General features: G+C 42.1%; 2 protein-coding genes across 2 annotated transcripts in view; both read right to left on the bottom strand.

Annotated features, from left to right (window-relative positions):
• LOC121001043 (carboxymethylenebutenolidase homolog) overlaps positions 1-22,710 on the bottom strand; it is a 921,426-nt gene that overhangs the window by 45,265 nt on the left and 853,451 nt on the right. The window lies entirely within an intron of this gene.
• Positions 19,213-22,710, bottom strand: part of CNTNAP2 (contactin associated protein 2) — a 2,268,074-nt gene continuing 2,264,576 nt past the window's right edge. The window contains exon 24 of the mRNA XM_040431924.1: positions 19,213-19,952. Coding sequence (XP_040287858.1) covers positions 19,753-19,952 — 200 coding nt within the window. The 3' untranslated portion in view covers positions 19,213-19,752. The remainder of the gene's footprint in view (positions 19,953-22,710) is intronic.

The raw sequence follows: 22,710 nt of genomic DNA, 5'->3' as shown, positions 1-22,710 counted from the left end.
TGGGTACTGACTGACCATCAAGTGGTGTGAATGTGAACAAGATTTCATCCCACAACTCTATAAACAAGGAGGGATAATGCAGGATACATAAGACACTGGCAGTGGGCATTACATACATGTATTGTACATTTTTTATGTTCGTATGATGCAAAGATCACATCCCCAAGTGACACGTGACCCAAGAATGATGTGTCGCTTGAGAACACGTCACCACTGAAGCTAAGGGATGGCTGAAGCAGTGCATATGAACCCTTGTCAAAGTTTACAGGCATTGGTGCAGGAATGGAGTGGTAGGAAACAGGTGAGTATTTTTTTTTCTTCTTTCGGCCTCACATTGTCCTTTCCATATTTAATGTACCTTAAAGTTGGAAACGTTATAAACGTCTGTTTTTCTTTATACAGGGAGTGCAGAATTATTAGGCAAGTTATATTTTTGAGGATTAATTTTATTATTGAACAACCATGTTCTCAATGAACCCAAAAAACTCATTAATATCAAAGCTGAATATTTTTAGAAGTAGTTTTTAGTTTGTTTTTAGTTTTAGCTATTTTAGGGGGATATCTGTGTGTGCAGGTGACTATTACTGTGCATAATTATTAGGCAACTTAACAAAAAACAAATATATACCCATTTCAATTATTTATTTTTACCAGTGAAACCAATATAACATCTCAACATTCACAAATATACATTTCTGACATTCAAAAACAAAACAAAAACAAATCAGTGACCAATATAGCCACCTTTCTTTGCAAGGACACTCAAAAGCCTGCCATCCATGGATTCTGTCAGTGTTTTGATCTGTTCACCATCAACATTGCGTGCAGCAGCAACCACAGCCTCCCAGACACTGTTCAGAGAGGTGTACTGTTTTCCCTCCTTGTAAATCTCACATTTGATGATGGACCACAGGTTCTCAATGGGGTTCAGATCAGGTGAACAAGGAGGCCATGTCATTAGATTTTCTTCTTTTATACCCTTTCTTGCCAGCCACGCTGTGGAGTACTTGGACGCGTGTGATGGAGCATTGTCCTGCATGAAAATCATGTTTTTCTTGAAGGATGCAGACTTCTTCCTTTACCACTGCTTGAAGAAGGTGTCTTCCAGAAACTGGCAGTAGGACTGGGAGTTGAGCTTGACTCCATCCTCAACCCGAAAAGGCCCCACAAGCTCATCTTTGATGATACCAGCCCAAACCAGTACTCCACCTCCACCTTGCTGGCGTCTGAGTCGGACTGGAGCTCTCTGCCCTTTACCAATCCAGCTACGGGCCCATCCATCTGGCCTATCAAGACTCACTCTCATTTCATCAGTCTATAAAACCTTAGAAAAATCAGTCTTGAGATATTTCTTGGCCCAGTCTTAACGTTTCAGCTTGTGTGTCTTGTTCAGTGGTGGTCGTCTTTCAGCCTTTCTTACCTTGGCCATGTCTCTGAGTATTGCACACCTTGTGCTTTTGGGCACTCCAGTGATGTTGCAGCTCTGAAATATGGCCAAACTGGTGGCAAGTGGCATCTTGGCAGCTGCACGCTTGACTTTTCTCAGTTCATGGGCAGTTATTTTGCGCCTTGGTTTTTCCACGCGCTTCTTGCGACCCTGTTGACTATTTTGAATGAAACGCTTGATTGTTTGATGATCACGCTTCAGAAGCTTTGCAATTTTAAGAGTGCTGCATCCCTCTGCAAGATATCTCACTATTTTTGACTTTTCTGAGCCTGTCAAGTCCTTCTTTTGACCCATTTTGCCAAAGGAAAGGAAGTTGCCTAATAATTATACACACCTAATATAGGGTGTTGATGTCATTAGACCACACCCCTTCTCATTACAGAGATACACATCACCTAATATGCTTAATTGGTAGTAGGCTTTCGAGCCTATACAGCTTGGAGTAAGACAACATGCATAAAGAGGATGATGTGGTCAAAATACTCATTTGCCTAATAATTCTGCACGCAGTGTATAACAATAAAAAAATTTATAATGATATTTTTTCTGTGTGTCTCCAGAGCCATGACCCTTCCCCCTTTCCTCCGCCTCAATGTTATGTGACAGGCTATAAGACAACAGGCTGGAGCAACAGCCTTCCCCCTCCGCCCTGTCTATGTGTCAGAGTGCCATACCGTTTTAAGGGTTTTGATTAGTGAGGATCCGTACTGTTTTATCCTCGTTGATTGCTAAAACATACTCAATAGAAAGTCTATGAGGCCACAGCCAAAAGCAACCACAGCATTGGTGTAGATTTACCTGCAAAAATATTGTATCTTTTTTTGCAGAGGTATTACATTCCATAACAATGGATTATCTGGCTCGAGAAGCTTCGTGGAAATCTCAGGCCAAAGCTATCTTTAATGGAGGCAGCAGCAGAACACAGGATTTGGAACAAAGAAACATAAGAGAGTTAAAGGTGAATTTTAAAAATCTTTTACATAAACGTCTAAAGATTTGGTGGAACAGGACTTCTATGGAGCAATATATATTAAGGAATTAGATTCCTCGTGAGCTGAGGGTGCAGGTGTTTCCTTCCTATTGACTAGAAGTTGAACAACTGAATACAAAATTGGAAGAGGCCTGTAATCTTTGCTCCATGACCTTTATGAGGTTGTTAATCGATGCAAATGATACAATGCTGTCAGATGTGGATAAGGAATTAAAAAATGTGGAGGAGCAACCTAACCAGTTGATCAATAATACCGACCTTGAAGCATTTAAAATGGAGATTGACGAAGCACATAAATTATGTGAAAAACAAATTAAAGAACGTAAAACAAATACATGTATTTACAGGATTGTGAACAGAATCGAGTGTATAGATGGAAGCAGAACAGACTAGAACAACGCAGCAGAAGTGCCTCAGTCTCCTCCTTTGTATCCACCGATGTTAAAGGGACTATCCGAGACCATAAGTAACACGACACGGGAGAAAACGAAAGGAAGAGGTTAAAAATTGTTCTTCCAATAAGAGATTTCATGGAACAGAGGAGTCCAATAACCAGAGACTTCAGGTAATAAATTTGTCCAAAAGGACGTTGACTGAGGGACAGTTGGAGGTCCTGAGTCTAGGTCTGAATTTCATTCTTAAAACCAGATTTGATCTCTTTACAGTGGTAAAAAAATGTTAAGATGTTTGCACGTAATTTGATTTTTAAGAAGTTTTATCATAAAGATGGTGAGGGAGAGACAATATTCACTGATGAATGAAAGGCGGTACAAATTTTGTGTGATCTGATGGAAGAACAAGAAAGCACGACATTGGTGAGTAGAATACCCAAGTCACTATTGCCTAAATCAAAGCAATTTCCATCGACATTGTTGTATACTAATATTGACATCTTTGTAAAGCTAGTGACAGAAGATCTAAAAGCGGTTGCGAAGTCCACGTCAGGTGACAATCTGAGTAGACAGCAACGTCTAGCATTAAAACAACTGAATAAAATGGATGATGTGGTGATAAAATCCTCAGATAAAGGAAGTAATATAGTTATTTGGCCAACCAATATGTACGAACGAGAAGCCTTCCGACAATTACGAGACTCTAAATGTTACAAGAAACTAAAGTATAATCCGTTGACTATATTTCAGTGTGCACTTGAAGAATTTTTTCAAAAAGCGGTTGACAAGGAAGTGATCAGTCCTAGAGATCAGAAATGCTTACTAATTGAAAATCCGACAGTGGCGACATTTTATATGTTGCCTAAAGTACACAAAAACGAGAGAGTTCCACCTGGCCGTCCGTTTGTCTCAGGTACGAATAATATGTGTGAAGCTATTTGTAAACTGATAGACCACACTTTAAGACCGCTGGTTGAGAATCTGCCATCCTATCTCAAGGATACAGGCGATATTTTATGGAAGCTTAACAGGTTACAAATTGGAAGAAGACATGATTATTGTCACCTGCAATGTAGAATCACTTTACACATCGATCCGTCATGAAGATGGAATGATGGCTGCTACACACTTTCTAATGAAGTCTAGCATTGATGGTGAGTATGGGACATTCATACTTGAATTACTCAACTTTGCACTACGACACAACTTTTTTACTTTCAAGGGATCCTACTACCTACAGCTCCAGGGAACCGCTATGGGGGCGGCTTGTGCACCCTCTTATGCTAATCTTTTCCTGGGGCTCTGGGAGAGGAGGATCTTCCTAACTGATCATATTGTTCAGATTGAGAAAGTCCATCTATGGGGTCATAACATCCTCATAATTTGGCAGGGCACGTTGGAAAATCTACGAAAATTCATGATGTCCCTCAATGAGAACAATATGAATATTCACTTAACATATAAGACGGGTAGAGGAAATATAGACTTCCTGGATGTAATGTTGCAAGTTGACAATGGCGGTTTTATTTATATAGACTTATTCCGGAAACCCATATCAGTGAATAGTCTCCTCCACTCCAATTCCTTTTATCCGAAGAAATTGATTGACAGTATTCCGATTTTTGTGATTAAGAAGAATATGCTCTCGGGACGAAGAATTCGAGATACGAGCTAAATAACCACACAACAGATTCAAAGAAAGAGGATATAGCAATTCATCACTGAGAAGAGCATATCTACGTGCAAAACATTCTAAAAGAGATGCCTTACTACAAAGTCGAACCACACTGAAAGACCGTAGAGGGGAGATAGTGAGATTTGTTACTTCGTTCAATTCGGATCACAAAGAAGTGTTTTCCATTATAAAGAAATATTGGAACATTCTATGCATGGATAATACCTTGCGGAAGTAGTTGCCTCCAAATCCCTCTTTAACCTATAGACGGGAGAAAAACCTTAAGGACATCCTAGTACACATTCATTAGCAAGGTAAAAACCCTAACAGGTTGTTTGGTTCGAAGGGACCAAAATGGGGATGCCGTCCTTGTGGTATCTGCGTTGCCTGTCCCAGCATTGAGAGGACTACAACCTTTACAGATGGTACAGGCCGCAGATCCTACCACATAACATATGTTAGCCAGCTGCCCATGCAATCTTTTATATGTAGGTATGACATTATGCAAACTGAAAAAACGTAGCAGAGGACACGTCCTGGGAATTAGCAGGGCAAAGGAAGAGAAGGACTTAACAAGATTGAAGACCATTCCCCACCACTTCAAAACTCATCATGAATGTAACAGTTCTCTCCTGAAGGTAAGGGGGATTTGTTGGAAGTAGGGGAGGCAATTGGAAGTAGGGGAGGCAATTGGACAAGGTTAATGGCACAGAGAGAGGCCAAATGGATTTTTGAACTCAATACAGTAACTCCACATGGACTAAATGAAGGTTTGAGCTAACCCCATTTTTAAATTGAGATGTTTATGTTCTTGGTCCAATCGCTTTATGTATCTCAGTGTTTCATATGGATTTTAAAGTGTGCTCAAGTCTTTATTAGAATTGTTTTAATTGTTCTGTCATATTAATAGTTTTTTTATTTATTCTTATTCTCTATTTATTTCTTTTCCCTTTAGGTAGAAGTAATATGTGTATGAATACGGATGGAATGCTACTATGTAATATACAATATGGTTTGGGATTTTCTTCTGACCTTATAAAGAAGTTATGAGTATAATATACACAGTCATTGCAAGAAGCGGAGCGGTGGATGTGTTAAAGGGGAAAAAATAAGTTGAACCACTGACTATCTACCAATTATGCCAATCATGAATAATACTTACCTGTAAATATCATTATATTTTGTCATAGGCTTATATATGAATTGGGGATTTTTTGACATTTATATATTTTATGTACACTGCTCAAAAAAATAAAGGGAACACAAAAATAACACATCCTAGATCTGAATTAATTAAATATTCTTCTGAAATACTTTGTTCTTTACATAGTTGAATGTGCTGACAACAAAATCACACAAAAATAAAAAAATGGAAATCAAATTTTTCAACCCATGGAGGTCTGGATTTGGAGTCACACTCAAAATTAAAGTGGAAAAACACACTACAGGCTGATCCAACTTTGATGTAATGTCCTTAAAACAAGTCAAAAAGAGGCTCAGTAGTGTGTGTGGCCTCTACGTGCCTGTATGACCTCCCTACAACGCCTGTGCATGCTCCTGATGAGGTGGCGGACGGTCTCCTGAGGGATCTCTTCCCAGACCTGGACTAAAGCATCTGCCAACTCCTGGACAGTCTGTGGTGCAACGTGACGTTGGTGGATAGAGCGAGACATGATGTCCCAGATGTGCTCAATTGGATTCAGGTCTGGGGAACGGGTGGGCCAGTCCATAGCATCAATGCCTTCGTCTTGCAGGAACTGCTGACACACTCCAGCCACATGAGGTCTAGCATTGTCTTGCATTAGGAGGAACCCAGGGCCAACCGCACCAGCATATGGTCTCACAAGGGGTCTGAGGATCTCATCTCGGTACCTAATGGCAGTCAGGCTACCTCTGGCGAGCACATGGAGGGCTGTGCGGCCCTCCAAAGAAATGCCACCCCACACCATTACTGACCCAATGCCAAACCGGTCATGCTGGAGGATGTTGCAGGCAGCAGAACGTTCTCCACGGCGTCTCAAGACTCTGTCACATCTGTCACATGTGCTCAGTGTAAACCTGCTTTCATCTGTGAAGAGCACAGGGCGCCAGTGGCGAATTTGCCAATCTTGGTGTCCTCTGGCAAATGCCAAACGTCCTGCACGGTGTTGGGCTGTAAGCACAACTCCCACCTGTGGACGTCGGGCCCTCATATCACCCTCATGGAGTCTGTTTCTGACCGTTTGAGCAGACACATGCACATTTGTGGCCTGCTGGAGGTCATTTTGCAGGGCTCTGGCAGTGCTCCTCCTGTTCCTCCTTGCACAAAGGCAGAGGTAGCGGTCCTGCTGCTGCGTTGTTGCCCTCCTACGGCCTCCTCCACGTCTCCCGATGTACTGGCCTGTCTCCTGGTAGCGCCTCCATGCTCTGGACACTACGCTGACAGACACAGCAAACCTTCTTGCCACAGCTCGCATTGATGTGCCATCCTGGATAAGCTGCACTACCTGAGCCACTTGTGTGGGTTGTAGACTCCGTCTCATGCTACCACTAGAGTGAAAGCACCGCCAGCATTCAAAAGTGCCAAAAACATCAGCCAGGAATTGGTCTGTGGTCACCACCTGCAGAACCAATCCTTTATTGGGGGTGTCTTGCTAATTGCCTATAATTTCCACCTGTTGTCTATCCCATTTGCACAACAGCATGTGAAATTGATTGTCACTCAGTGTTGCTTCCTAAGTGGACAGTTTGATTTCACAGAAGTGTGATTGACTTGGAGTTACATTGTGTTGTTTAAGTGTTCCCTTTATTTTTTTGAGCAGTGTATTTATTATTGGCTGTCTGGGGTGTTTTATCACAGTCACTATGCAGAATCACTTGTGTTGCACTTTGCACTTTATCTCACTTTTTCTTTATTAGTTATTGATTTTAGGTTGTTATTTGCAATTTATTTTCCACAGTGTGAGTTTTTGGTAGCATATACATATATATTATTTATATCCATTTCAAATAATCAATATGGCACAATCATATATCAATAATAGTAATAGAACTATGATATGCACCATATAATTAATCATTTGTAACTTAGATATTGCCCTGGTCAGTGTTAAATATAGATCAAAGCTGCGCTCTAGTTCAGAGCATGATCTGGTGCTTGGAGGGGGCAGGTTGGGATCTGTGTTCCACAGGGGAACGCATGCTAGATATCCGGTTTAGTTATATGCGTTCCACCTTGGTCGGCGCTCCCAATCCGTCCCCTCTTGCGACTGATCTACATGTTCAGGAGCTCCGTACAGTATTAGAATGTATTGGCTCTGATGAGCCGAAGTTATTGCTTCGCAAAGTCTCGCGAGACTTAGTACAACAACTTCATAAATTAATTTGTACTGTAAAAACATTTCCCGACCTCGGGTTTGGCTCCTGCTCCGTACAGTATTAGAACGAAGTTTTATGCGAATAGACTTAGGATGTTTCATCCGAAGTCGATTTGCTCATCCCTAATGAGTATGTTTCCCTTGGTTCACACTGATTCTAAGAAGGAGGGTGTACTACATGGTGTGGGGTCTATATGATTCAGTTTTCTTCCATTGACTTAGGTGGTGTGAAAGGGATTTTATTACTTGATAAGATTCTTTCATCCAGGAGTTGCATGTATTGACAAATGACACTGGTGGTGTAGCCCTTTTGTCTTTATTTCTGTGTATGTGAGCTGCCAATACAGAATTTTTTTTATTTTTTGTGTACTTGAACAATATATAAATATCTATTTTGTATATTATATCTGCTGTGTGTTCTTGTTTTGGAGAGATACACTTTACATAAGCTTTTGATGTGTCAGAGTGCCATCATGTACTAAAGGTTTTGATTAGTAAGGGTCCATACAGTGAGATCCCCGTTGATTGCTAAAACATACTCAATAGAAAGTCTATGAGGCCACAGCCAATAGCAACCACAGCATTTAAGTGATTTCAGAGGGAGGGAGTACCCTCTGTCATCCATTAGCACCTCTGCAAATGCTATTGTGGAGTGCTGATGTCTTTACATGGGAACTGGGGGTCTACTGAAGGCCCTTAGGTCTGCCTTCTGTGTATGCCTAATGCAGTACCCCAGAGCAGGGGGTGTCTTTAAATGGCTTATTATGTCACATACTGTATATGTATTATGTATGAATTCTATCCAGGATAACTATGTACAGTCGTGGCCAAAAGTTTTGAGAATGACACAAATATTAGTTTTCACAAAGTTTGCTGCTAAACTGCTTTTAGATCTTTGTTTCAGTTGTTTCTGTGATGTAGTGAAATATAATTACACGCACTTCATACGTTTCAAAGGCTTTTATCGACAATTACATGACATTTATGCAAAGAGTCAGTATTTGCAGTGTTGGCCCTTCTTTTTCAGGACCTCTGCAATTCGACTGGGCATGCTCTCAATCAACTTCTGGGCCAATTCCTGACTGATAGCAACCCATTCTTTCATAATCACTTCTTGGAGTTTGTCAGAATTAGTGGGTTTTTGTTTGTCCACCCGCCTCTTGAGGATTGACCATAAGTTCTCAATGGGATTAAGATCTGGGGAGTTTCCAGGTCATGGACCCAAAATGTCAAAGTTTTGGTCCCCGAGCCACTTAGTTATCACTTTTGCCTTATGGCACGATGCTCCATCGTGCTGGAAAATGCATTGTTCTTCACCAAACTGTTGTTGGATTGTTGGAAGAAGTTGCTGTTGGAGGGTGTTTTGGTACCATTCTTTATTCATGGCTGTGTTTTTGGGCAAAATTGTGAGTGAGCCCACTCCCTTGGATGAGAAGCAACCCCACACATGAATGGTCTCAGGATGCTTTACTGTTGGCATGACACAGGACTGATGGTAGAGCTCACCTTTTCTTCTCCGGACAAGCCTTTTTCCAGATGCCCCAAACAATCGGAAAGAGGCTTCATCGGAGAATATGACTTTGCCCCAGTCCTCAGCAGTCCATTCACCATACTTTCTGCAGAAGATCAATCTGTCCCTGATGTTTTTTTGGAGAGAAGTGGCTTCTTTGCTGCCCTTCTTGACACCAGGCCATCTTCCAAAAGTCTTCGCCTCACTGTGCGTGCAGATGCGCTCACACCTGCCTGCTGCCATTCCTGAGCAAGCTCTGCACTGGTGGCACTCCGATCCCGCAGCTGAATCCTCTTTAGGAGACGATCCTGGCGCTTGCTGGACTTTCTTGGACGCCCTGAAGCCTTCTTAAAAAGAATTGAACCTCTTTCCTTGAAGTTCTTGATGATCCTATAAATTGTTGATTGAGGTGCAATCTTAGTAGCCACAATATCCTTGCCTGTGAAGCCATTTTTATGCAACGCAATGATGGCTGCAAGCGTTTCTTTGCAGGTCACCAAGCTTAAAATATGTTGGGTATATATCCCCAATGGGTACTTTACCCTTCCAGGCGGAATATGCGGCGGACCGCCGCATATTCCGCCTGGAAGGGTAAAGTACCCATTGGGTATATATACCCAACATATTTTAAGCTTGAGATTTGTACTTGATGCCCGATACCAATATGAAATCCAGATATAGCGGAGTATAGGGCAATAGTAACGTAATTGTGGTGAAACAATATTAATACTACATAGCCACATACCGTTTTTACCTTTGCTTTGGACCTTGCCATATCAGCACAGTGGATTGGATTACGGATTTAAACACAACAATTGACACAATTATAGCAGCACGGACTGAAATACATCTGTTTACCTAGCTGTGACACGGAGTTACTGGCAGCAAATTTACAATACACAGAGTTCACAATATATTGCGCACCCCGCTGCCAGCTATCATCTGGAGTCATTTTGATGGTCAGAGTTGATATATCAACCAGGGTTGTGTGTTTTTCCTATTTCTATTTTTATAGATTTTCTATATATTGAGTGTTTTTTATCAATTATGTTGGCGCCTTTTATGTATGTAATATGTGTATGATACATTTTTAGAAGTGATTGAATATAAATACAATTTTTAATTCATTATAGCTGTATATTACTATTATCCATTTGGACCCAGATAATTGAGTGCCCCCTACTCTTATACATAGTACTGTTCCTCTCTTTGCGATCAGGGGTAGATCGCCAGGGCTGGCACCGTACCCAGGCGGTATAGGAGGTTGAGCCACTGTAACATATTTATCTCCTCTTTAAAATTACTGAAATGATCTCAGCAGGTCCTTTAATGACAGCAATCAAATGCAGTGGAAAGGTTTTTTGGGATTAAGTTAATTTTCATGGCAAAGAAGGACTATGCAATTCATCTGATCACTCTTCATAACATTCTGGAGTATATGCAAATTGCTATTATAAAAACTTAAGCAGCAACTTTTCCAATTTCCAATATTTATGTAATTCTCAAAACTTTTGGCCACGACTGTATGTATGGCACAGCCGGGGTTAACAATCCTAGCTCAACCCTTGCAGGCGGTTAGGTGTGTGCCGGTCCCACCCCTTACTGTAGAAGAGTCTTGACTATCAGTTGTGGCACATTGCACATCTGAATCTTAGTTTCTAGTCGATATACTGTTTCATTTACAGTGTTTCTACAATAGTGTATCACTGTTGAGAATCAGCATCTGCGCTCTGCTGCCAGCTCTAAACCTTTTTCAGTATCGCTAATAATGTATCCCCTTTTCTAAACAACATTTCTTATGTGCTCACACAGTCCTAAAAACTCAAGCTCTACCCTCTTACAGCTAGATTGAATGAAAAAAAAAAAAAGTTATTGTAGTGCCCTGGAGCAGTGGTACTGTGAAGTCTGGATATTTGTGGACATTTGCCGGTTTCCCCTATGCAAAGTTAAAACTTCTTACTTTATTTCACTTGAAAGGGTTAACTTGCACTGTTTAATACTGTTTAACTGCATTTTATATGTATGTTGTGATATGTATCCGGTTCATTTGCACTGTATTTGCAAGGCTCTGTGGAAAGGGTTAATGTATACTGAGAGACTTTTGGGATTTTGAATGAGAAGCTGGTAATTTTCCACAACTATCATAGGCTTTAATAACATGTTTTGGAGAGAAAAAGCCAGAATTGTTTACCACCAAAACCAGACAGACTGACCTTTTGAATGACTGGTTTTAGCTCCGTTGTTATGTCTGGAAAGTTGTTTTTGTCTCTCTAAAAAAACTGCTGTATTATAGCCATTGAGTATCAATGAAGCTCTAATGTAAGTCTATGCCAGACGGGAGTGGTAACTTTGTATCTGTTTGTGCTGAGCTTCTCTACTCCACCCCTCCCATTAGAAAGTTCTAGTCCAGCTAGAAACAGCATATAAGGAGAGCAGTCAGAGCCCCTAGTGTTCTGCAGTTATATACTGCATATAAGGAGAGCAGTCAGAGCCCCTAGTGTTCTGCAGATAGAGACTAGTACTTGGAGAGTGAGACTCATGCCAGTCTGCATGAGTGACCAGAAGAAGATGCTGAGATGCGGATATTGAGCCACAGACCATGGGTCACCAACCCTGTGACCAAGGAGAAAACCAGACGACTGAGCAACAGACAATGAGCCTCCAGCCTTTGGCCAGGGTATCATCCTTCTTAGAGAGGGACAGCTAGCTCAGGCCTTTCCTCAGCATCAAACCCTTCTTCTGCCAGGGAGGAGACTGGGGAAGCCAGCCCTATGCCTCGCCTGTCTTGTTTTGGATCTAAATTCCTCCAGTAAAGAAGCACACTGGTTAACTGCAGACCCTGACTCTCTGAACTCATTTGCCACTGGGGTGCACCACGCTTTACTATCCATTTCGGAGAGCAGCAACACGTGGTGACACCTCAACGGTGTCCGAAAGACCCAGCGTAGCGTTGGAGCCACCTCAAACCTGACCACTGCATTATCAGTTATGTAATTTTTATCTTCATACTCACTTGTATTCTGGCACTGTGCTCCCATAAACCAGCAGTAGAATGCACTTGTCACGGTGCGGTTTACTGTGACAGTTTTGGCCGTGTAGGCTGGCTGCATGCCCTCTCGTGTACTGGCTGCAGGCTGTCTCCTGTGTATGCTGGTTGCTTGGGGCTCCGTGTTGGCTCCGGTGTTTTGTGGAACTGCTGCCTGTGAATGTTTGCTCTCTCCGTGTCTGCTTCTCTGTGCAGTTCTTGTCACTGTGGCCGTGTAGGCTGGCTGCATGCCCTCTCGCGTACTGGCTCCAGACTGACACCTGTGTATGCTGGTTGCTTGGGACTACATGCTGGCTGCGGTGTAGTGTGTGAACTGTGGCCTGTGTTTGTGGATTCCCATATCTGCATCTCTGTGACTCATGTCTCTGGTGCTGTGCAGGCTGGCTGCATGCGCTTTGTGTACTGGCTGTGGGTATCCCTGCGCATGCTGGTTCTGCGATGCGTGCTGGCTGCAGCCTTGTGTGTGAACATGGCCTTAGTATGTATGCATTTCTGTTGTGTCATGGGTTGTTTGTGGTCTGGCGTACTGGCTGCGGTGGACTCTGTGTATGCTGGTTGCCAGTACAGCAGCCTGTGTGTTCACTTCCCTGTTCATTCAGGCTCCCCACCCTGTTTGGTTCTTACATGGTTAACTTCTCCTGATCTGTTCCTGGGTGTGGCTTATCAGGTGCCCTTATTATGCAGCTATATCTACCTGTGAGCTGTGGGGCTTGGGGTCAGTCTGTCTTCTGCCTTCCTGGGTGTTGCACCTTGCTATTCACCCAGGGAGTCAGTCTATCTTCTGTCCTGTCCCTTGCTGGGTGTAGCCTCTTGCTGCTGACCCAGGGGGTTTGCCATCTGCCCTTCTTTGTGGTGTTGCCTGGTAAAGTTTTGTTGTTATTTCCTTGCCTGTTCTTCTGTACCTGTTCTCTGTCTGGATCCTTGTCTGTCCCTTGTCTAGCTTAGCAGTGCTCTAACTGCATCTGATAGCCTGGCAGTGCTAAACTGCTTCTGATCCTGTCCTATGTCCTGCCTGGCAGTGCCTACTCCTTCTGATCCAGTCTGTTCCATGTCTTGCCTGGCAGTGCCTTACTGCTTCTGTTCCTGTTCTGTGTATGTCCTGCCTTCATGACAGGGCCGCTGGGTTCTCCGGAGGGAGAATCTCTGGTCTGTGTGCAGCTCTGTCTGAGACCGCCATGCTTCCATTCCGCTTGGGGTCCAGGCATCTGCTTCTGTTCTGGTTCCTGTTCGTCTTGTTGTTTGTTCCATGTCCTGTGTTTGCTTGAGTTCCAGTTTTGTTGTCTTTCCACTGGTGGTTTCAAGTGTACCGGGACCTTCCTAGAGGTCCTCGGCCCAGTTCATCCCCACCACCAGGGGCTCACTGGGTTTTGCCTCTGGTCTGCCGGTGCACTTGGTTCTGTGGTAGTGCTACCACTATTGCCTAACCTGCGTACTGTCATGTGCTTTTATTACACTTGTAATAAAGTTCTCTGTGGGTCTGTTTTGCCTGTGTCCTGTTTGCATGACGTCCCGGAGGTATGCCTTGGGCCTCCGGCACCTGACAGCACTGAGAGGACTCCTGTGCTCACTCATATAATGGAGAGGGCTCAATGCATTTTACTGCTCATTTGTGACAGCACTGCATCAGAATGCAATTGAGTATGAAGTTAAAAATTACATAATCGAACTTGGCATCATTTACACTATACACTGTTCACGCTAGTTTGTGGGGTGTTTTAGATGCGACTGATTTCCTTCAAACCTGTGCCCTGCTGAATAACACAACAAACAATAAACGGAAAGAGAGACTGGTAAACCAGTCACACAGCATTCCAGCATTAAATTGGTTATGCCATGATTGCTGAAAAAAATTCAAATCACACATCATATAGCACAGTTGCAAGAAAAACTATGTCAACCCTTTGGAATGATATGGATTTCTGCACAAATTGGTCATAAAATGTGATCTGATCTTCATCTAAGTCACAAACAATAGACAATCACAGTCTGCTTAAACTAATAACACACAAAGAATTAAATGTTACCATGTTTTTATTGAACACACCATGTAAACATTCACAGTGCAGGTGGAAAAAGTATGTGAACCCTTGGATTTAATAACTGGTTAAACCTCCTTTGGCAGCAATAACTTCAACCAAACGTTTCCTGTAGTTGCACAACGGTCAGGAGTAATTCTTGACCATTCCTTTTTACAGAACTGTTTCAGTTCAGCAATATTCTTGGGATATCTGGTGTGAATCGCTTTCTTGAGGTCATGCCACAGCATCTCAATCGGGTTGAGGTCAGGACTCTGACTGGGCCACTCCAGAAGGTGTATTTTCTTCTGTTTAAGCCATTCTGTGTATTTATTTCTATGCTTTGAGTTGTTGTCCTGTTGCAACACCCATCTTCTGTTGAGCTTCAGCTGGTGGACAGATGGCCTTAAGTTCTCCTGCAAAATGCCTTGATAAACTTGGGAATTCATTTTTCCTTCGATGATAGCAATCCGTCCAGGCCCTGACGCAGCAAAGCAGCCCCAAACCATGATGCCCCCACCACCATACTTCACAGTTGGGATGAGGTTTTGATGTTAGTGTGCTGTGCCTCTTTTTCTCCACACTTAGTGTTGTGTGTTTCTTCCAAACAACTCAACTTTGGTTTCATCTGTCCACAGAATATTTTGCCAGTACTGCTGTGGAACATCCAGGTGCTCTTGTGCAAACTGTAAACGTGCAGCAATGTTTTTTTTGGACATCAGTGGCTTCCTCTGTGGCATCCTCCCATAAAATCCATTCTTGTTTAGTGTTTTACGTATCATAGATTCGCTAACAGGGATGTTAGCATATGCCAGAGACTTTTGTAAGTCTTTAGCTGACACTCTAGGATTCTTCTTCACCTCATTGAGCAGTCTGCGCGGTGCTCTTGCAGTCATCTTTACAGGACGGCCACTCCTAGGGAGAGTAGCAGCAGTGTAGAACTTTCTCCATTTATAGACAAGTATCTCCAAACAGCAAGGCTTTTGGAGATACTTTTATAACCCTTTTTCAGCTTTCTCAAATTATAGGACTTTATCTAGCAGAAACACCAGGGTTTGAAAAAAATATACCAGCCATATCATTCCTAAACCAATTCCCATGTCAGCCATCAGCCCTCCATGTCATATTTCTCCCCGTCCATGGCACAGACAGGCTACAGACATTGTTTCCGGCCCATCATGTAACCCCATCCTCACCCATGTCACATTTCTCCCCCTCCATTTGATTGCTCTAAGGGTCCATTCACACGTCCGTTTTGGTGTTCCGCATCCGTTCCGATTAAAAATTTAACGTTATGCGGATCCATTCATTTTAAATGGAATCCGCAAATAATCGGACAGCACTCATGGTGCTCTCCGATTCCGTGATTCTGTTCCGTTCCGTGGGTTCCGTTATTCGGATCCTGGAAAAAAAATATACCCTGTCCTACTATTTGTCCGATTTTGCGTTCCGTCATCCTATTCTAGTCAATGGATCCGTCAAAAATGTGGATGACATGCTAAAAGCATCCTCATGCCATCCAGATTTTCGGATCCGCAAAAAACAGGAACGTTTATCTGGAAAGGTAAAAATACTGACGTGTGAATGCACCCTAACACCTAAAGAGAAAATTATAATTTAAAAAACCTGATGTTTCTCCGGATGATCTTATGCTAAAAGTAGTGGTAATAGAGTCTCAAATGTCTATAGAAGCAGGTACACTATTTTTACAAACCTTTGAGACTCTATTAACACTACTATCAACATCAGGTCATTTAGAGAAACAGCATCTTTTTTTAATTATGTTTTTCCTTTAGGTGTTAAAACATAACCATTTGATTGCTGTAACACCTAAAGGAAAAATCATTTTAAAAACCTGCTGTGTCTCTAGATGACCTTATGTTGACAGTAGTGTTAACAGAGCCTCAAAAGTCTGTAAAAATAGGGTAACTGCTTCTATAGACCTTCCAGACTCTATTACCAGTGCTATCGACATAAGGTCATCTTGAGAAACAGCAGGTTTTTAATTAGTTTTCCTTTAGGTGTTCAAGAAATCAAATAAGTTATGTTTTAACACCTAAAGGAAAAAAATAATTAAAAAAACTTGCTCTTTCTCTAGGTGACCTTATGTTTATAGTAGTGTTAATAGAGTCTCAAGGGTCTATAAAAGCAGCTACACTATTTTTACAGACCTTTGAGACTCTATTAACACTACTATCAACAGAAGGTCATCTAGAGAAACAGCAGGCTTTAAAAAAATCCCTTTAGGTGTTAGAGTAAATTGGAATCAAATTAACATTATGTGTTAAGATTAGGGTCAGAAGCAGACAAGCACTCTTGGGTATTAGTTTTTACATTCATAAAGCTCCACATTGAGCCTCCAGCAGCAGACAGATGCCAGGGCACTTCTGTGGTCACTTCACCTGGGCACATGGTCTTTGCTCAGCAGAGTCCTGCCATACATGCTGGGTAGATGCTAGAATGGATTTGTTAGAAGGAGGTCTGTGACGTCACTGGTCACATGCTCCTTCATGGTCACATGATCCACTGTGAGAACGCCTGCCTCCTGCTGTGTTCAGCTCCAGAGAGAAGGGGGTGTGAAAGGATGGACCAATGGCAGGGCAGCTAGCTGATACTAGCCAATCAGCAGCCTCCTGCTCCTATCTGTGGCTTAACACAAGCGCAGCTTAGAGTGAACACTGGCTGGGGAGGGCGCCCGGCAGCGCTGCGCTGCTGGCAAGTAAGTGATTAAAAAAAAAAAGGTTTGTTTTTCCGCCCACCCCTTTCTCTGTGCAGGGTGCGCCCTAAGGCAGCCGCTTGGTCTGCCTTATGGAAGCGCCGGCCCTGAGGAGGACAGACACTCTGGGGGGGGGGGGGGTTGAACCCCCCTATCCCCCCCCTTATCTACGCCCCTGCACGGGTTGTGTCTGGTACTGCAGCTCAGCTTAGTTAGAATTAATGGAGTAGTGCTATAATGCTGCACATGCAGCGTCCCACTACCCTCGTCGGTACTGCAAAGTTGTTGTATTGTACTTATATGCCTTTTATAGCCTGTTTATATATTGCTATATGTCCTTATGCATCATCCCTGCTAACAGGTGTATTAGTATTCATTTACACTGAGCCTACCACTAGGGGGAGATAATGCCTCCCATATATATAGTTCCGCTCAGGCCTAGCTAGCTCAGACAAGATCCAGTTCAAGTGGCAGTTGAGCAAAGTCTAGCAGTGAATGCAGTTTGTTATCCACATCCCTCAGCTATATCTCAGCCCAGAGCTGAAGTGCTTGATTCATTCAGCGACTACTACAGAAAGGAGACCCCCAAAGGGTTATTGGACACATCTTTTGAGTGCCTTAGGACCTTTGGACTCCACCGTGAAGGATATTTCAGCCTTTGGCGACTTCACAAGCCTGAACCAGGATTACCAGGACCATTCCTGAACTCTACTACCTTTAAGGCTACAATCTCCTTATCTAATATATAGAGAGGGACCTACACCTGTCAGCAGAGGACTTGCAGCAGGTTTACCTCTGTACTGAGACTGTGTTAATGCATTGGATGTGTTATTATCAAGAGTCATCTTCAGTAAAGTTCCACTTTGAGTTCCATCCTGCTTGCCTCAGACTCAGTTCCTCTATTAACACTATAGTAAATGGTTGTACCTCCATACAAAAGGTACTGGCGTCACGACTACAAGGGACCTTGCCGCTGGCACATTAATACAGACCACCAAGGGCACCTCAAACCAACATCTGGCCAGTGTCCCTTACACCAGAGTGTGCCCCCAGAGAACCCTTGTGCCATTCTCCTTTTCACTTTTATGCAGGCCTGCCCAGGGACGACGTAACCTTGAGTAACCAGAACTGTATTTAGCTCGGCCCACCTATTGCTCACACCGTGACCTCACACGGAATACCCCTGCAAGGTCTGGCATACCGCACACACAACCTGTGGACAGGGGTGGTGCTGTTGTGGAGGAGGGCAGACATGTTTTTTTTTTATATTGGACAACTCCTTTAATAAATCTCCTGCATTATACCTATGTAAGGTAAACTGATTGCCCTGGAGTTCAGGCTGATTACTTCGCCACAAAATATTACCTAGACTGGTTAGAATTATGTCTTCTTATAAGCTGTGAGCAGGAGGTATTTTGTAAAACTGGTGTAAAGTAGAACTGGCTTAATTGCCCATAGCAACCAATCAGATTCCACCTTTTATTTTGGACAGCTCCTTTGGAATATGAAAGAAGGAATCTGATTGGCTGCTATGGGCAACTAAGCCAGTTCTACTTTACACCAGTATGATAAGTGATGCCCTTGATCTGTATGGCTTTTCTGCATCTCCATGAAAGCTAGAATGTTTTCATACAGTGACAGCAAACAAAGATCTTGAGAATTGCAAGGCATTAATGCAAACTATATGAGAAAGTTATACTATTCATTACTCATTCAGCGATCTGCATCAAACTGAGCAGAATGTACTGTGTGTGTAATGTTCAAAGTGAGGAAAAAAACAGACACAGACCACAGTATCAGAAAAAGGTGCAATATATTTTAGTATATTTTTCTTTTGCAATGTATACCATTCAGATTTTTTGTTACACCAAGATATCCCTTTATTTCAGGGTTAGGCAACTTGTGGCAGTATGACGGTCACTGGCCGTCCTGGATCGGTCAGCGTGCCAGTGTCACAGGTTATCTATCCCCATGCTTATTATAGTATAGCAACGATCTAAAAAAAAAAAAAAAAAAAAAGGCAAATACATTCTTTTATTGGCATGGTAATGCTCCACCCGGAACCATTCTGAGTTACTGCAGTGCCTATGCATGCAATGAAAAGTAGTTTATCATATAAAGGAGAAAGGAAGAAGAGGATAATAATATGCTGTGTGTGCAGGATTATACATAAACACTTGCATAGGTTTACATATAATCACTTGTGGATATATGTTGACTTCTTTAATAATCTCAGGGCTTATAAAATTTTTAGAAAACAGGCCCTTGGACGTTGCGTAGTTATTTGATTGCCTCTAAACACACACAAAAAAATACAGATAGTACTGACAAACCCAAACCGACGCTGAGACTCTAAAAGCTGAAATTGTGTTCTTTTTAGACAGGGAAATACAGAAGGAGAAAAACCCGACTGTAGATGTAACTAAAAATGACTTTCAAATGCCTTCATCAAAGTTTATGATTTGTAATTTTTGTCAGTGTATTGAGTGGCCGTTTGTACCCTCCTGGTTCTGGTGATCTTGCATGGAGAAATCCAAAGCCTACTGGCGAGACACAGTCGCTAGCAACACCCCAGAGCCCACTGTGGTCACGTTGAACGCTCCTTTAGATAAGCCATTCCTTTTTACTTTCATCGATGGTCTCCGTAAAGTTGGGGTCATTGTTTATAATGGCTGCATCGGCACTGTCGGCAGATTCAGCTCCCTTGGCTTCATTTGTGTGGTAGGTTCCCTTGTGGCGGAACATGTAGCGTATCAAAAACACCAAGGTGCAAAGAATGGTGAAGATTACCACGGCTATGATACCTGGAAGGAGAAAAAAAGAAAGCAATGTAGGGAGATGCCGAGTATATAAAGCTAATGTTGGGAAGCAAATCATACAAAAGTATTCAAAAATAATTCCATACAGATTATTATTATAATTTTTTTTTTTACAAATTAACTCAATGAGCTTTGCTTACTACAGAATGTCTCCCCCAAACCACCATCCTTGAAGGAAGGTTTTAACATTTAAGGTACGCTCACACGACTGCCACTGCTTCAGCAGTGGAAACGGGCCTTTTCCGCTGCCAAATCCACATTCAAAACTGACCAAAGTTTCTCCATTGCCTTGTACGTTAAACATAAAGATGGTAGAGTTTTTTTTTTTTAAACCACATGGGAAGCGACATGTTACTTCTTGAAAGCAGATTTGATTATGGATTTCATCGAAGTCAATGAGGAGTAGGAAAACCTCAACCAAAAACCACCACCAAATTAATAATCTGCCACCATACACAGCCTGTTTTCAGCTACTAATCTGCTACTGATTTTTGCTGTGGATTTTAGCCATGCAAACATACCCTAAAACAGGTCCAGTAAAAATAAAAAAATTTCAAGTGCCCGCAGCCTGGCCCTGAAACAGGAGATTCATACCTGCTCCAAGCCACTCCATTCCTCCACTTTATCCATTTTTGTTCCCAGCACAGTTCAAATCTGGCTGGCTATGGGCATGGTCACAAATCTGGCTGGCTATGGGTCTGGCTTCAGCAGTCATGTGGCCTCAAGCAGCACATCACTGCTGAAGCCAGTTATTGGCTGGAGCGGTGCATGTGACCATGCCCATGGCCAGCCGGATGTAAACAGCGTGGGGACTGAAAGCAGAGGCAGAGCAGAGGACTGGAGTGGCAGGGAGCAAATGAGTATGAATCTGCTGTTTCAGGACCATGCTACGTGCACTTAAAAAAAAGAAAAAAGATTTTACCTGAAAAACACTTTAATGTTAATGCACGTTTTATGTTTTTTTTTTTACAGAGTTTCCTATGCTATAAAATTGAAATGTTCCCTTCATTCTCCAGGTCAGTACGATTACATCAATACCACACTTGTATAGTTTTTCTTTTGTTCTAATACTGAAGACAAATATAAGCCTTGAAAAAAAAATTTTTTTCTTTTCATCACCATATTCTGACCCCTATAACTTTTTGGTAGTTATGTGTATGGAGCTGTATGAGGGCTCATTTTTTGTGGGGTGATCTGCACTTTTTAGTGATACCATTTTGAAGTGTGTGTGACTTTTTGATCACTGTTTATAAAAAAAATTTGAGGCAGGTGAAGTGACAAAATAATAATGAATTGACCATTTTGAATCTTTTTTTCCATTACGCCATTTGCCGTATGGGATTAATATTGTTATATTTAAAAAGTATAGGCGTTTTCAGATGCGGTGATGCCTATCATTTTTTTACATTTTTATTTTTTTTGGGGAAAGGGGATTGATTTGATTATTTATACAGGTGAAACTAGAAAAATTAGAATATCGCGCAAAAGTTCATTTATTTCAGTAATGCAACTTAAAAGGAGTTTCATTAATGCAACTTAAAATTAGAATATTGTGAAAAGGCTCAATATTCTAGGCTCAAAGTGTCACACTCTAGACAGCTAATTAATCCATACCCCCTAAGCAAAGGGTACCTGAGATTGGGACTTTGGGATTATCATAAACTGTAAACCATAATCATCCAAATTATACCAAATAAAGGCTTTAAATATCTCGCTTTGCATGTAATGAGTCTATCTCATATATTACTTTCACCTTTTAAGTTGTATTACTGAAATAAATTAACTTTGCACATTATTCACATTTTTCGAGTTTCACCTGCATTTATTATTATTATTATTTTTTACTTTTTAATTCACCCTAGCTGACTATAAATGGCAATCATTCGATTTCCAATTGTGTTCTGTGATGGGTATACACCCATCACAGAACACGCCATTCACTGTACACTCACCTAAAGAATTATTAGGAATACCATACTAATACGATGTTGGACCTCTTTTGCCTTCAGAACTTCCTTAATTCTACGTGGCATTGATTCAACAAGGTGCTGATAGCATTCTTTAGAAATGTTGGCCCATATTGATAGGATAGCATCTTGCAGTTGATGGAGATTTGAGGGATGCACATCCAGGGCACGAAGCTCCCGTTCCACCACATCCCAAAGATGCTCGATTGGGTTGAGATCTGGTGACTGTGGGGGCCATTTTAGTACAGTGAACTCATTGTCATGTTCAAGAAACCAATTTGAAATGATTCGAGCTTTGTGACATGGTGCATTATCCTGCTGGAAGTAGCCATCAGAGGATGGATACATGTTCTCATTCTGTTTACGCCAAATTCGGACTCTACCATTTGAATGTCTCAACAGAAATCGAGACTCATCAGACCAGGCAACATTTTTCCAGTCTTCAACAGTCCAATTTTGGTGAGCTTGTGCAAATTGTAGCCTCTTTTTCCTATTTGTAGTGGAGATGAGTGGTACCCTTTGGGGTCTTCTGCTGTTGTAGCCCATCCGCCTCAAGGTTGTGCGTGTTGTGGCTTCACAAATGCTTTGCTGCATACCTCAGTTGTAACGAGTGGTTATTTCAGTCAACGTTGCTCTTCTATCAGCTTGAATCAGTCGGCCCATTCTCCTCTGACCTCTAGCATCCACAAGGCATTTTTGCCCACAGGACTGCCGCATACTGGATGTTTTTCCCTTTTCACACCATTCTTTGTAAAACCTAGAAATAGTTGTGCGTG

Source organism: Bufo bufo, chromosome 5 (genome assembly GCF_905171765.1).
Source record: "Bufo bufo chromosome 5, aBufBuf1.1, whole genome shotgun sequence".
Taxonomy (NCBI): Eukaryota; Metazoa; Chordata; class Amphibia; order Anura; family Bufonidae; genus Bufo; species Bufo bufo.
Note: the sequence above shows the minus strand (reverse complement) of the source record. Positions and strands in the feature narration are given on the sequence as shown.